Here is a 12,953-nt window from a genome sequence, read left to right on the forward strand (position 1 = left end):
ATTTCTTGAGCAGCCAATCACAAGGCCCAAGTGCAGTCACATGTGGGTGTGTAGAACATGTATAGATCTGTGTAAGCTAGTAACATTTACCGGTCTGGTAGCAGAATGGGGTAGCAAAAGGTAGCGGAGGTAAGTACAAAATACTTACAGTCCTTTGTATGGGCAAAGAACAGGTTAAATTTAAGTGCATTTAAATTTTCCTTATTTTATCTAGCAATGTATGGGGCTTAAAGCAAATGTAAACCCAATCACTAAGGGTTCATATAAGCTTGGCATGTTCATGTTATTTCAAAAGTAATTTCTAATATCTTTAAATCTTCAGCTTTCATTAAAAGAATACTTGGTGATTCTGCCAGGAAGGTCCTTGTTTAGGCACTTCCTGTTTTAGGGAGGGAACATTCTGTCTCTTTCTTTTTTGTCCGTTGTCATCCTATCACACACTCCCCTGATGGAGATTACTCATACACAGGCAGAGGCGGCTCTAGAGTTTGCGAGGCCTTAGGCGAAACCTAAACATGAGGCCCCACTCAGGCCTGTGGGGTCTCACCGGGCTGTCGGGTTTAACCAGGATGGTGAGACCCAACAGAGCCCTGGTGAGACCCTACAGAGCCCTGGTTAAACCAGGGAATTAAGCCCTGACCCAGGGCTCTGTGAGGGTCTCTCCCCAGGGTAGCAGGGCAGTCTGGGGTCCCATCAGGGCTCTGTGGGTCTAACAAAGCTGGTTAGACCCCAGAGAGCCCTGGTGAGACCCTACAGAGCCTTGATTAAACCAGGGCTCTGTGGGGTCTCACCAGGGCGATGTGTGGTCTCACCAGCACCAGGGCTCTGTGGGGTCTAACCATGACTATGTGGGGTCTGACCAGCCAGAATACCACCAGCTATAGAGGAATACAACAAATCCCAGCAATAGAAAACCAGGGCTCTCACATGCTCTCCACAGCGCTCTGCACAGGGCTCTCCTCAGGGCTATCACCTGCACTACACAGGGTTCTCCACAGGGCTCCCATCTGCATTACACAGGGCTCTTCTCAGAATTCTCTTTAGGGCTCTCCAGGTCGCCACTTACCAGCTCTGAGGCGGGAGCTGGCAGGAGCGTGCAGGACCAGCCGGCGCCGCCGACGTCTCCATCTGCTGCTAAAGATAAGCTCCGCCCTCCCAGCCAGAGATCCTCGTGCGGTGGATGGGAGGAGTGAGGTCTCTTCTCATTGGCTGGTGGGCGGAGCTCCAGAAGACAGTGGATGGACCGCACCGATGATCGAGGAAACGGATGAGCTCTCAGCCCTGTCAGTTTGACAGCGACAGGGCTGAGAGCTCACAACGTTACCTGGCTGCGAGCGAGGTGATGTGCCGTTCTGACAGGGCAAACTAGGCGGCCGCGAGGCCCTCGGGAGCGCGAGGCCTAAGGCGACCGCCTAATTTGCCTAATTAAAGAGCCGCCTCTGTACACAGGCAAAGTGCACTGTTGTGACCATCAGAAAATGCGCCGTGGGAAATGGTGTGCAGAAGTTGCCTCAGCATAAAGTATGCATATAGGCAGGAAATGGCTGTAAAAAGATCAGCTGGGCTGATATCCAACCAACAATGAAAAAGTTAAAGAAGCAAACTAATGGGCATATTTATAAAGCAGTTCATGTGATCTTAACCATGTTAACAATTGTAATTTAAAACACATGCACCATGAAGAGACACCTGCAGTGAATGTTTGGTAAATGTCACATTCACTGCTTTAAGGTGGCCATACACTTTACAACCATCGCAAGACCTTAGTCTTGCGATGGTTGTAAAGTACTTAAAAAAACGTACGATCTGCCCATCTTGGACAGGCAGATCGTACTTGCGATCATCGCAAGCCCACCCCCTTGAGGGGCGGGCTTGCGATGACTGCAATGAGGGGCGGGCTTGCAAGGACGGCAAACGGGCAGCGTTCGTCAGTTGTCGAACAAGCAGGCCACTCACTCGCCGAGAATCGTACGATTCCCGGTGGGTTTTCCAGCCTGCTTGTTCGATGGAAGACGTGCGACCGTACAGTAGAAACGGTCGCACGCCTTCCATACACTGCACGATTCTCGTACGATCGCGGGATTTCCCGCGATTCTCGTACGAGAATCGTACAGTGTATGGGCACCTTAATACCACTAAATTTCATTCATTTAGAAATTACATGTACTTTAATCGGTGTATTTATGAACAATTTGTAGTGTCAATTGCCTTGCCAAATTGCATATATATTCATTCTGTGCTAATTGAGCCAAAATTTAATGCTATTAAATATTTTCTTTCAAGATCGAATGTAGTTTCAGGTAAATGCCGCATAATGGGAACTAGATGGAGTGGAAGAACAGGGCAAATAAATACATATTTCCTATGCGCCACCTAGTGGGCATAATGCAGCATTTACCTGAAAGTACATTCAATTTGGAAAGAAAATATATTTTGCCTTGATTAGTACAGAACAAATATACATGCAATTTCACAGGACGAATGGCTCTGCAAATTGTTTACATATACACCCTAAGGCCCCGTTCACATATAGCGACATACCTTTTGCAGCGGATCCGCACGGCCGGGATAGCGCGACTTTCGGGGCGACGTTCCAGCGACGATCCAGCGACGGTAGCGCGACCTTCCCCGTCGGGCTCCATAGGAAAAAAGTAAAATCGCGCAAAATCCGCCGAAAAAAGGGTCCGGTAGAAGCGACTTGCGACCGCGACGAGCGACGAGCGACGCGCGACATGGAGTTAAGACAGCTCCATTGAATAACATTGGCCGGCGACTTCTCGCGATATCGCGCGGCAAAAATGCGCGATATCGCGGCGGAAATCGCGCGACAATTCGCTATATGTGAACGGGTCCTAAGTGTCTGCCCATAATAGCAATAATGAATATCCAGTCTACATTGTGAGGTCTTACAAAATGTTGATAGCTACAAAGAATAACAGCAATATAAAATTCACATCCTACAGGTCAAAACAATTGTAAATGTACTTTCTTCAAGGCTAATATGTTTACATATTTATGTTTTTATAGATACATTACTCTATGCATATACTGTATATGTTTTGGAGCCTTGGTATATATGGAAGCTGTACCATAAAACACTGGAAGTGTGGAAAGATTTAATGGAGCAGGAGTCATACACAGCTGTCGCCCTTAATTACAAAACTAAAAATAAAATCTCCCAGAATGCTCTACCTTATAGACAGCTGGTGGCATTATGCAGTAATTTTTTTACCACTTTAATTGGTGGTCTCAAGAGAACTCTTTTGCCTCGAACTAATATGGATTTGTGGGTAACACAAAATAGCGCAGTTATAATGGTAGCAGATATGTTTCACTTCTCATGTTACCATCAGTATTCATGGATAATCAGAGGGAACCCAAGATGAATGCTTTTAAATATAGCATAGCAAACAAGCACAGAACAGTACTTGTGGTAGCAGCTTCACATATTTATAGTAGAGGGTATAACAGTAAAATGTTTAATGGCTAAAAATTGTGCAGCTTATCTTTGTGCATTTTTACACAGTATTTACCTTGTTAGGTGTCAAGCTATGATAAAGAGAAATAATACCCTTTACTAATTCCTGTAATTGCTGATTTAATATTATTAGCCCCAAAGCATGTGCCCTGTAAATATCTTTTATCAGTAGTTACTTTTGAACTGCATTTATTGTTTCAAAGAAATCCCGTTTACAGCAAAACTATAATCTCTGAAAAAAATTAACAGCACAGATAGTTTATTGGGCAGACCATTTGAAATTCCATTCAGATACCAACTTTTTTTATGTCAATATGTTGGACAGGGTCATAGGTGTGCACACAGGGTGTGCGGGGTGTGCCTGGGCATACCCTATTCATCCCGAGTGCAGCACCAATACCGCAAGAGCGGGCGCCATGTATTTAGTCACTGAGCCGGTGGAGAGATCAGAAAGATCTCTCTATCACCCGCTCAGTGATTCAGAGCGCAGCAGCACTTGCCACTTATATTCTTCTCATAACAGCCACAGTCCTTGGTGCCTGGGAAGCTGCGATGGAGCCTGGCTGTGGCTTCCCAGGCTACCCATCCTTCATTACTGTACCCCTTCTGGAAGAGGTAGGGACAGTTGAAGAGATGGGAATCCGAGCTGCCTCTGTGTATGTATTTATGTAATATACAGTTGTGTGAAAAAGTAATGGCCCCCTTCCTGATTTGTCATTGTTTTGCACGTTTGTCACACTTTAATATTTCAGATCATCAAACTAATTTAAATATTAGTCAAAAATAACACAAGTAAACACAACATGCAGTTTTTAAAGGAAGGTTTTTATTATTAAGGGAAAACAAAATCCAAAACCACATGGCCCTGTGTAGTTTAAATTTGTTTAATGATCTGAAACATTAAAGTGTGAAAAACATGCAAAACAATGAAAAATTTAGGAAGGGGGCCAACACTTTTTCACACATCTATCTAGATAGATACTACAATAGGTTGTGCATGCCTATGGACAGGGTTAAACACCACCCCACCCAAGGTGACAGTGCATGGACCTGGTAATAGGCTGCTTAAAGAGACACTGTCACCTTGCCCATGCAGAGCACATTGACAGCGTCTCTGCCAAGGTCTCCTCCCTTTACAATCCTTTTATTGTTACCTTGTCTGCACTAGGTTGATAGTGTCGCCTTCTATGCTGGAAGAAGGAGCAGTAAGGGAGCGCAGGCAGGTTAAACATACGGGGTTTGGTGGGGCCCTTTGCAGAAACACTTTCGGGTCACTTTGCCCTACAAGGGTAAGGTGACAGTCTCTTTAAACACCAAGCACTGTATTGTGGCATATGGAAAGCAGCATGTATTGTTTTTTAGAGGGCTGTGGTACAATGGAGATGCAGGTAGGCAGTTTAAAAGCAGAGAGAGTGATTTATTTTTAGAAATTTGCACTATTGTTTTCTACATCATATAGCCAGACGTTACATGTTGTCTGACATATGTACAATTTTGAATTTGTTTACATGAACAAATATCTTCTTTCAGGAGTTTGTGATCTCTAATGATTACACAAATGCAATGCACCATAGAAACCCTAATGTACGACTTTATGGATTTGAGGTGGAAAAGACTGCTAAATCCACCATGACTTCTACCTCTGTATTTTTTCTCATAATTCTGTTGGTTGGTTTATGGAGCTGGAATTTACTGAGTAAGGACCACTAAGCTCTATTTGTCTTCTAGGTCAAACCAGCACGCCTTCCACTGCAATCAGTGTGTTCAGGAAGGCCCATGAAGTCATGCTATAGACCATTTTATAATGTCACCTTGACCAACAAGCCTGTTGCATGAGCTCAGGTTCATCTTCCTCCTTAGGCAATTTTGCACAGCTGGTTTTAGGTGGTAAGGCCTTGACTGGTAATCTGTCAAATCTACCAACTGGCAAAATGGCTTATGTGTTAAGAATATGTGCTAAATGGTTTGTTTTGGCTTCAATGCTTTCTGAATCACTGACCTGAAACAAGTATAGAGATAGGGAATACTAACACTTTTTTTATACTAGTTTACACTATGTTTGTTCTGGGTTTCTGACTCATCTTACAACATCTTAAAAATGAGCAGCCAAGCAAGTAGCGTTTGCAAAGGAAACTCAGCAACTTCATATGATGATGCATATTTACTTTTCCACTTTTGAGCTTACATTACTGCTGTCTGTCATAACTATGAACATTCTCCACAAATTCAGAAAAGATGTCCTTACACTTACATCGATTGAGCATCCAATGAGTGAGCCCCTTTCAAAAGCATTTCTCATGATTTTGAACAAGTCTTTTGGTGCATCCTTTATTTCATAAAACTCTGTAACTCCACCAGTGAAGTCCTCCATGGCTTCTGTAGTATTTCCACCTTTAAGTGCCTCGTAAGATCCATGTAACCTAAAAAAGACACACTGTACTAAAAGTATGAATAAGTAAACATATACTGACATTGGTGTAGTTATAATAAAATACAATGGGGGGAATGTATCAAAACTGGAGAAGACAAAATCTGGAGCAGATTTGTACTGCAGTCAATCAACTTCTCTCTTTCATTTTCAAATCTTATGTGAGCAAACTGAAGAGAGATGTTGATTAGTTGCCATGGGCAATTTCTCTAGATTCGGTTTGCTCCCATTTTGATAAATTCCCCCCAATGCATTTAGTCATGAATCTGAGTTCTGAAGACCACTCAGCAAAACAGTATAAACTTACTATGACTGGTAGCATTAGAAAGAAAAAGCAAATGGGATGATCATATTAGAGAGAGAAATACTGTCTAGAGTAAAAGATTGAAAGAGAGAATTTCCTGCAGAGGGTAGAGAAAGAATGAAAATGGATAGACAAATGGTGGAAATTGATACAGATTCTTAGTGCACCTGAAACAATATGACAGGTTCTTTGGTTACATTTGAATGTAAAGAACATGTACAGGTGAAACTCAAATAATTAGAATATCGTGCAAAAGTTCATTTATTTCACTAATGCAACTTAAAAGGTGAAACTAATATATGAGATAAACTCATTACATGCAAAGCAAGATAGTTCAAGCCGAGGAGTTTGTGGATTTGGTGTTTTCATGAGCTGTTAGCCATAATCATCACAATTATGACAAATCACGGCTTGAACTATCTTGCTTTGCATGTAATGAGTCTATCTCATATATTAGTTTCACCTGTTAAGTTGCATTAGTGAAAGAAATGAACTTTTGCACGATATTCTAATTATTCGAGTTTCACCTGTATAGTGGTTTTGTATTTATTTTCTTTTAGCGATTATGGCAATCAATATATCAAGGTAAAATCTACTGAATGAGTCCGAGCTACAACTAACCCCTTATCAAAGGTCTCAGTATGAGGTATCAGTGAGAGAGATTTGTGTTTGAAAGGGATTTAATTTTGCTGCATAGTTTTTTTTAAGCTAACCGATAGTGCGCTGGGAATCTTTGTCATGTAGTAGATTTTAGTTTTTTTGTTAAACAAACATATAGAGAGAGGAAGCAAGGGAGAGGGAGGAGAGAGAGAAGAAGAAAGCGAGAAAAAGATGAAAAATGTAACACTAAAAATACTATATATATCTACCCAAAATTATCATCAACCTTTAATGGGAAGCTATAATTATTTATATTTTTATTGTATAAGAATATATAATACTTGGTACTTTCATGCTACAGTGTGTGCAAAGCATGCTAAGCTGCCTAATAAGAGAGTCTAGTGCTAGTTCTGTACTTCTCCAGCAGACTGGAGATCTAGCGAGTGCCATGTCTACAGGAGAGGAGGAGCATATTCCTCCTCAGGGTCATTCAGCTGTTTGTGTGTGACTTGAGATACTGTAAATAAGAAATTAGTATGTAGCATTTAGTAAAACCTATTTTAAAGTACATTTTCAATCATTTTACCTTTTTTACATATACTCCTGAACAGAAGAACAGAAATAAGGCTATGGAGAGTTCTCCCCCACATGCGCTGAACATCAGATATGTGCTATTTTCATGATCTATTTTTTATTATTTTATTTTTTTCCCCCTTGTATGATTTATAGCATTCCTATGTGAACTATAATTTAACTGAAAAAGAGTCATAATTTAAGGTACCCACTTTGCATAAGCTTTTTCCAACAGTGCACTCCAGAACTCATTCCGCTGAGAAGACTTGGTAAATACTAGCTGATTGTTAAAGGTCGGCAAGCAGTCATCAATGATTACATCTATCCAGTCTCCATAGCGCCAAAACTACAAGAAAAGAAACACAGCAAAGATATACTATACTTACAGTATTTCAAATTTTATACAAATTCTCTCATGTTTTAATTTTGAAAGCTTATATCAATGTTTATTCATAGCTGATATGTTGTTTTAATAATAGACAGTTTCTAAATCACATTATAATATGCAGCTCCAAAGGTGTTGACGATAAGGGGCCCATAAAGGACTAGAAAGCACTCACCTGTACCTAGGGTTGCCACCTTTTGTTCAATTGAAACCCGAACACTCTAGCGACGCAAGACCCTTTTTTTCTTGGGAGAATGAGTCGTGGTTTATTCATATGTAAATATCACAGCTGAGACTATTTTCAGTGGGGGGCCAGTAGCCCCTATCTTCATTTTGGTAGCCCCTGTCTGCCTGACATCTTGTGTCCGGGTTTCTGCTGCCATGAAAACCCGGACAGAGCATTCAAAACCCGAACTGTCCGGGTGAATCCTGGACAGGTGGCATCCCTACCTGTACCCCTTAATATAGAAAGGACTCACCTGCATCTTTTGATGTCAACGCCTACCATGCTGGACACTCACATTATCTACAAGATTCCTAATGTCCTTCCAGTCAATATTGATGGAATGAAGGTGTCCATTCATGTTAAAGTGGATTTTTTTAAAATTGTTAGTTTAGTGTTAGAGAAAGTACAGAACCTTTGTCAGGTGTGTATTGTCTTGGCAATAAGGAAGTGAAGAAAATGTCCACAACAGGGACAAAGACCATACCAAAACCCTGAGAGATACCTGTCTACTAAATACAAAATGTTGTTACTGCTGTTGTACCTTCACGATGGAGGTATCCTCTCACTTTCTATTCTGGCAATGTGACATAAAAGCTATCAACTAGGGGGCGTGGCTTGCTGGCGCGCTGCATGGACGCTTCTGCCTAGAGCTAATACCTCTACCCGCAAGAGGGGGTCCCAGGCGACGAAAGCCCCTGATTGAATTTGACCTGCGATGCTACCTGACATGCCAACCCGACTATATCTGACGGGACCACTTTGACAAAACTTAGACAGGACCTCCGCCTCCTACTGTTGGAACAGTTTGACAAACAATACTCCTTTAATAAGGCCCGCTTTAAGGGTGGAATGGGGCATGACAATGGTCAGGGACTTATACGTGGGGGAATGCTTAAAACCCTTTCCTACCTTGCGCAAAGAATATGGTGTACCGGCAGGGGACCTGCTCTTATACCACCAACTAGCTCACCTTCTGCGATCTACATCTCTGACAGAATGTAGAATCCCAAGCTTAGCCGAGAAGTTCTACTTCTCCAGTCCCACACAAACTGGAGGGATATCTCTGTTCTATGGAGCTCTAAATAATAAATGAGTATTCACCAAATCCGGCCCGATAAAACAATGGGAAAAGGAACAACAGTCCTCTTTCTCACCCCAACAATGGACTACAGCCTTTGCATACACTCATAGGGCCACTAAATGCGTGGACCTATGGACCCTGGGGCACAAAATTGCCCTACAGTGGTACTTTACGCCTCTCAAACTTAGTAGAATGTATCCATCCGTCACCACAGATTGCTGGAGACAGTGTGGACGAATAGGGAGCTTGCACCACATCCGGTGGGACTGTAGATGTTTGAGGAGTTTCTGGCGCCAGGTATTCCAGAAGATATCACAAACCACGGGATGTATAGTGCAGCCATCACCCGAGTTTGCGATCCTTTCGCTGGGCATCGAAAACCTCCCACCTCAATTTAGGATTCTAATCTCTCACATTTTGCTAGCGGCAAGGTTGACCGTAGTGCGCCACTGGAAAAGCTTAAATGCACCTGAAACTATCTGAAACTGTAGCCATAGTTAATCTGCATTGCCAATACGAGAGGGTTATGTCGTACCAAGATGGTTCCACGAAACGATTCTATACTGCCTGGTCGTCCTGGCTAGGTTGATGGCATTTTAAACCTCCATGTGGTAACAATGAGATGATGCAGGTCTCGATTGCTTGGCTCCCCCTACCTTTTTCTACCTTTGTCTTCCCTTCTTGTTTGTTCCTCTCCTTGTTACCATTCCCCATCTCGTTATATATAAAATATGTAGATGTCATTGGAGATGTGTGTTCAGCATGGGAGCGCGTATGCTCGTACTGTAATTGTATATTTATACCTTATGCAACATGTAACCTTCGACAGCAAGATCTCTATAATGACTGTGTTATGTTATTTTCTTGAAAAAATCTGTTCAATAAAAAAGATTGAATTTAAAAGCTATCAACTAGACATGTGCAGCCACAAAAAATTTGTTTCATTTATTTTCTGATTTTGTTTATTTCGTATTTCCGAAATTGGGTCCTGTATGTGTTTTGTTTTGGGATTCGGATTCATAATTCGGATCGGATTAGTAATTCGGATTAGTAATGCGGACGAATTTCCGTAATTTGTGGTTTTGCGCAAACGGACGAATGTTCGTATGCACGTTTTGTTTTTATCTTCACATGCTATGAAATCCTGTTTTTTAAGTACTTATCTTAAATTTCTAATTTAGTTTCTGTTAGGACGAAATTCCGAATTCGGAATTTCGTATTCGGATGCTTTCGGATGAATTCGGCCATGGTAAATTTCGGAAAATTTGGATGCTCCGAATCCACGAATTTCTGAAATTTTGTCCGAATTTCGATTCGGAACGAAATAAATCGCACATGTCTACTATAAACCTCTGAGTTCTAACCTCAGAGAGTTCACTTTAAGAATATATACCACTCTTCCTGTCTTGTACAGGGGAATCTCTACAATTAGGTCGCAAACAGGAATAAAGGGATGTCAGAAGTTGTATCCCATTTTAGTTTCCCTGTATGCATGTATACATCACTGACATAAATAACTGTTTTGCTACATTAATAAATTCAGAGAAGCATTGTCAACACATACCTAATACCACTGCTCTTTTTCCTCATTGCTTTGAGAACAGCCATCACAGGTCCATGTCAATGTAAACATCACTCTTCAGCTTCTTTTATATGCATCCCCCTATATAAGATTAGCTAAGTCCTGCCCATTACTCAATTACATGTGAACTGAAATAAAAAAAGAGGACAGAGAAAGATGGGGTTTTTTTGCTGGCTCCAGAAAGAACAAGTCCAATAAACTTCAGTCTCATAAGTATATAAAAGATATAAATGTATTGAACAAATATATGGTTCTTTAACCCCTTCGTGACGGGAGACGTACAGTGTACGTCTTGTCACTTTGTGCCTATATGACTGGCCACATACACTGTACGTGACGAGTTATATCAGGCTTTGTAATGCCGGTATTTGCTGATTCTCAGCATTTAACAGTCATTCATTAATGTCTCATTAGATGATCATGAATCTGTACATGTGAAATATAACATCATAGGCAACTTATAAAAAACAGGTATTGATTGATTATAGTAGTGAACCTCGGGTGGAAAGAGCAATGCTTATGGGGGTGATAAATTGCTTGCAATGCTAGAGGAGCAATGCTTGTAGGCTCAACGCATGTATAGGGGGTGATAGGAGGTAATTTCCTCCTGAGGTATATGTCTTTTTATATTTTCATGCATACCTAATGCTTTTTAAAGAACCATATATTTGTTCAATAAATGTATATCTTTTATATACCTATGAGACTGAAGTTTATTGGACTTGTTCTTTCTGGAGCCAGCAAAAAAACCCATCTTTCTCTGTCCTCTTTTTTTATTACAATCTAACCAGGGGTTGGCTTCCAGAAAGGAAGGATCTGTGCATCATAAAACACTTTTGCTTCTACATGTGAACTGATTTCACACTATTATGGAAAGTATATTTGAGAGAACCCCAATGCCACCTTTATTCTCAGTGCTGTTCTGAAGGCATATCCCATCAACCCTGTGGCTAAACTTATAAAGAGGCTACTTTCTTTCAGCAGTTTGAGATTTCCGGTGGTTACATAAGTGCAGAGCTGTAAAGAGATCATAATCAATGACTTCTGCTCTTTGAAAACATTGAAACAAATGGGTAAAGACCCAGAGAGGTTGAATGTAAAGAATACAATGTTTACACTGCGATGACAATTCTCAAAGCACAGAGGGAAAAAAGACAGTTTAGAGGTTATATTTGCACTTTTGGTTGGTGTCTCTAAATATATTAAAATAGCTAATGTATTATTTTATTACAGCTAAGCAATTGTTTAAAAAAGTTCTTACTTGCTGTGCCTAATATAATCATACAATTATTTATACCAATCTAATGGTCAGTCTGGTCTCCCTGTCAATATGCTGTTTAAATGTAAGATGATAGTAAAGTACTTGGAAGATACCCACCCAAAATCCGGGAGGTAAGACACAGAAAACATATGTAGCCCACTAGTCATACTTAATCCAACAACAAACATTTATTATATGAAGCAGCTCTTAGATGTGGTGATTGTGTTAGTTGGCTTGTTTATTAGGCTGAGTACATTTTCTGCATGCACAGAAATATACCTATTGATCCAGTAAGAAATGTACTGTCCTCGTGACTTCCGATGCACCGAACTGAAAATGTAAAGGAGTATTGTCACGCTAGAACAGTGATGGCTAAAGGCCGTGACACACTGCACGCAAAGCCGTGCAGAGCGAAGCAAAGCTATCCGGCACGGAGCTTTGCGTGCAGTGTGTGAGCTGAGTGCAGTCAGATGATTGACAGCACCTTCAGCCAATCGGCTCGTCCGTAACAACCTGCCAACTGTCGCATCGCGACGCGCTGGTTTATACGCGCGAGCCGATTGGCTGAAGTTGAAATTGTTCATCTCGGCGCGCTCAGCTCCGCGAGCTCTCGCAAGCTGAGCTGCCGAGCAGAAAATTACATGACACACTGCTCGCAAAGGCAGCGTGCCCCCGCTCCGCGCTGCTTCGCGTGCAGTGTGTCACGGCCTTAAAGTTTTTGAGCCTGAGTGCCCAAACTGCAATGCAAAATCAATTTATCTCAAAGTGCCAACACTGAAAATAAGTTTGGTATTGTGTTTTAGTTTGGGCACTGTTTTTTAAAAAAGATTCAGCATCACTGCCTTAGGCACAATAGGGAAACACACATGTTCAGACATTTAAACATTTTATTTTTTCTTTATTATCTTTTACTTTTTTATCACTTTTTTTCCCTTTTTTGCGTTTTTATCTTATTATATTTTACTTAATTTTTTAAATAATTTTTATTGATTGTATTATTTTTTATTTTATCACTTAATTTTTTTATTATATTTT

General features: G+C 41.1%; 1 protein-coding gene across 6 annotated transcripts in view; it reads right to left on the bottom strand.

The window, feature by feature from the left end:
- Positions 1 to 12,953, bottom strand: part of CAPN3 (calpain 3) — a 156,037-nt gene that overhangs the window by 64,031 nt on the left and 79,053 nt on the right. For all 6 annotated transcript variants that reach the window (XM_018569499.1, XM_018569497.1, XM_018569498.1 and 3 more), the window contains exons 4-5: positions 7,596 to 7,729; positions 5,730 to 5,898 (exon numbers count right to left, since the gene is read on the bottom strand). In XM_018569499.1, the coding sequence (XP_018425001.1) occupies positions 5,730 to 5,898; positions 7,596 to 7,729 (303 nt within the window). The remainder of the gene's footprint in view (positions 1 to 5,729; positions 5,899 to 7,595; positions 7,730 to 12,953) is intronic.

The sequence above is a fragment of the Nanorana parkeri genome, unplaced genomic scaffold (genome assembly GCF_000935625.1).
Source record: "Nanorana parkeri isolate BGI_ZX_2015 unplaced genomic scaffold, ASM93562v1 scaffold1344, whole genome shotgun sequence".
Taxonomy (NCBI): Eukaryota; Metazoa; Chordata; class Amphibia; order Anura; family Dicroglossidae; genus Nanorana; species Nanorana parkeri.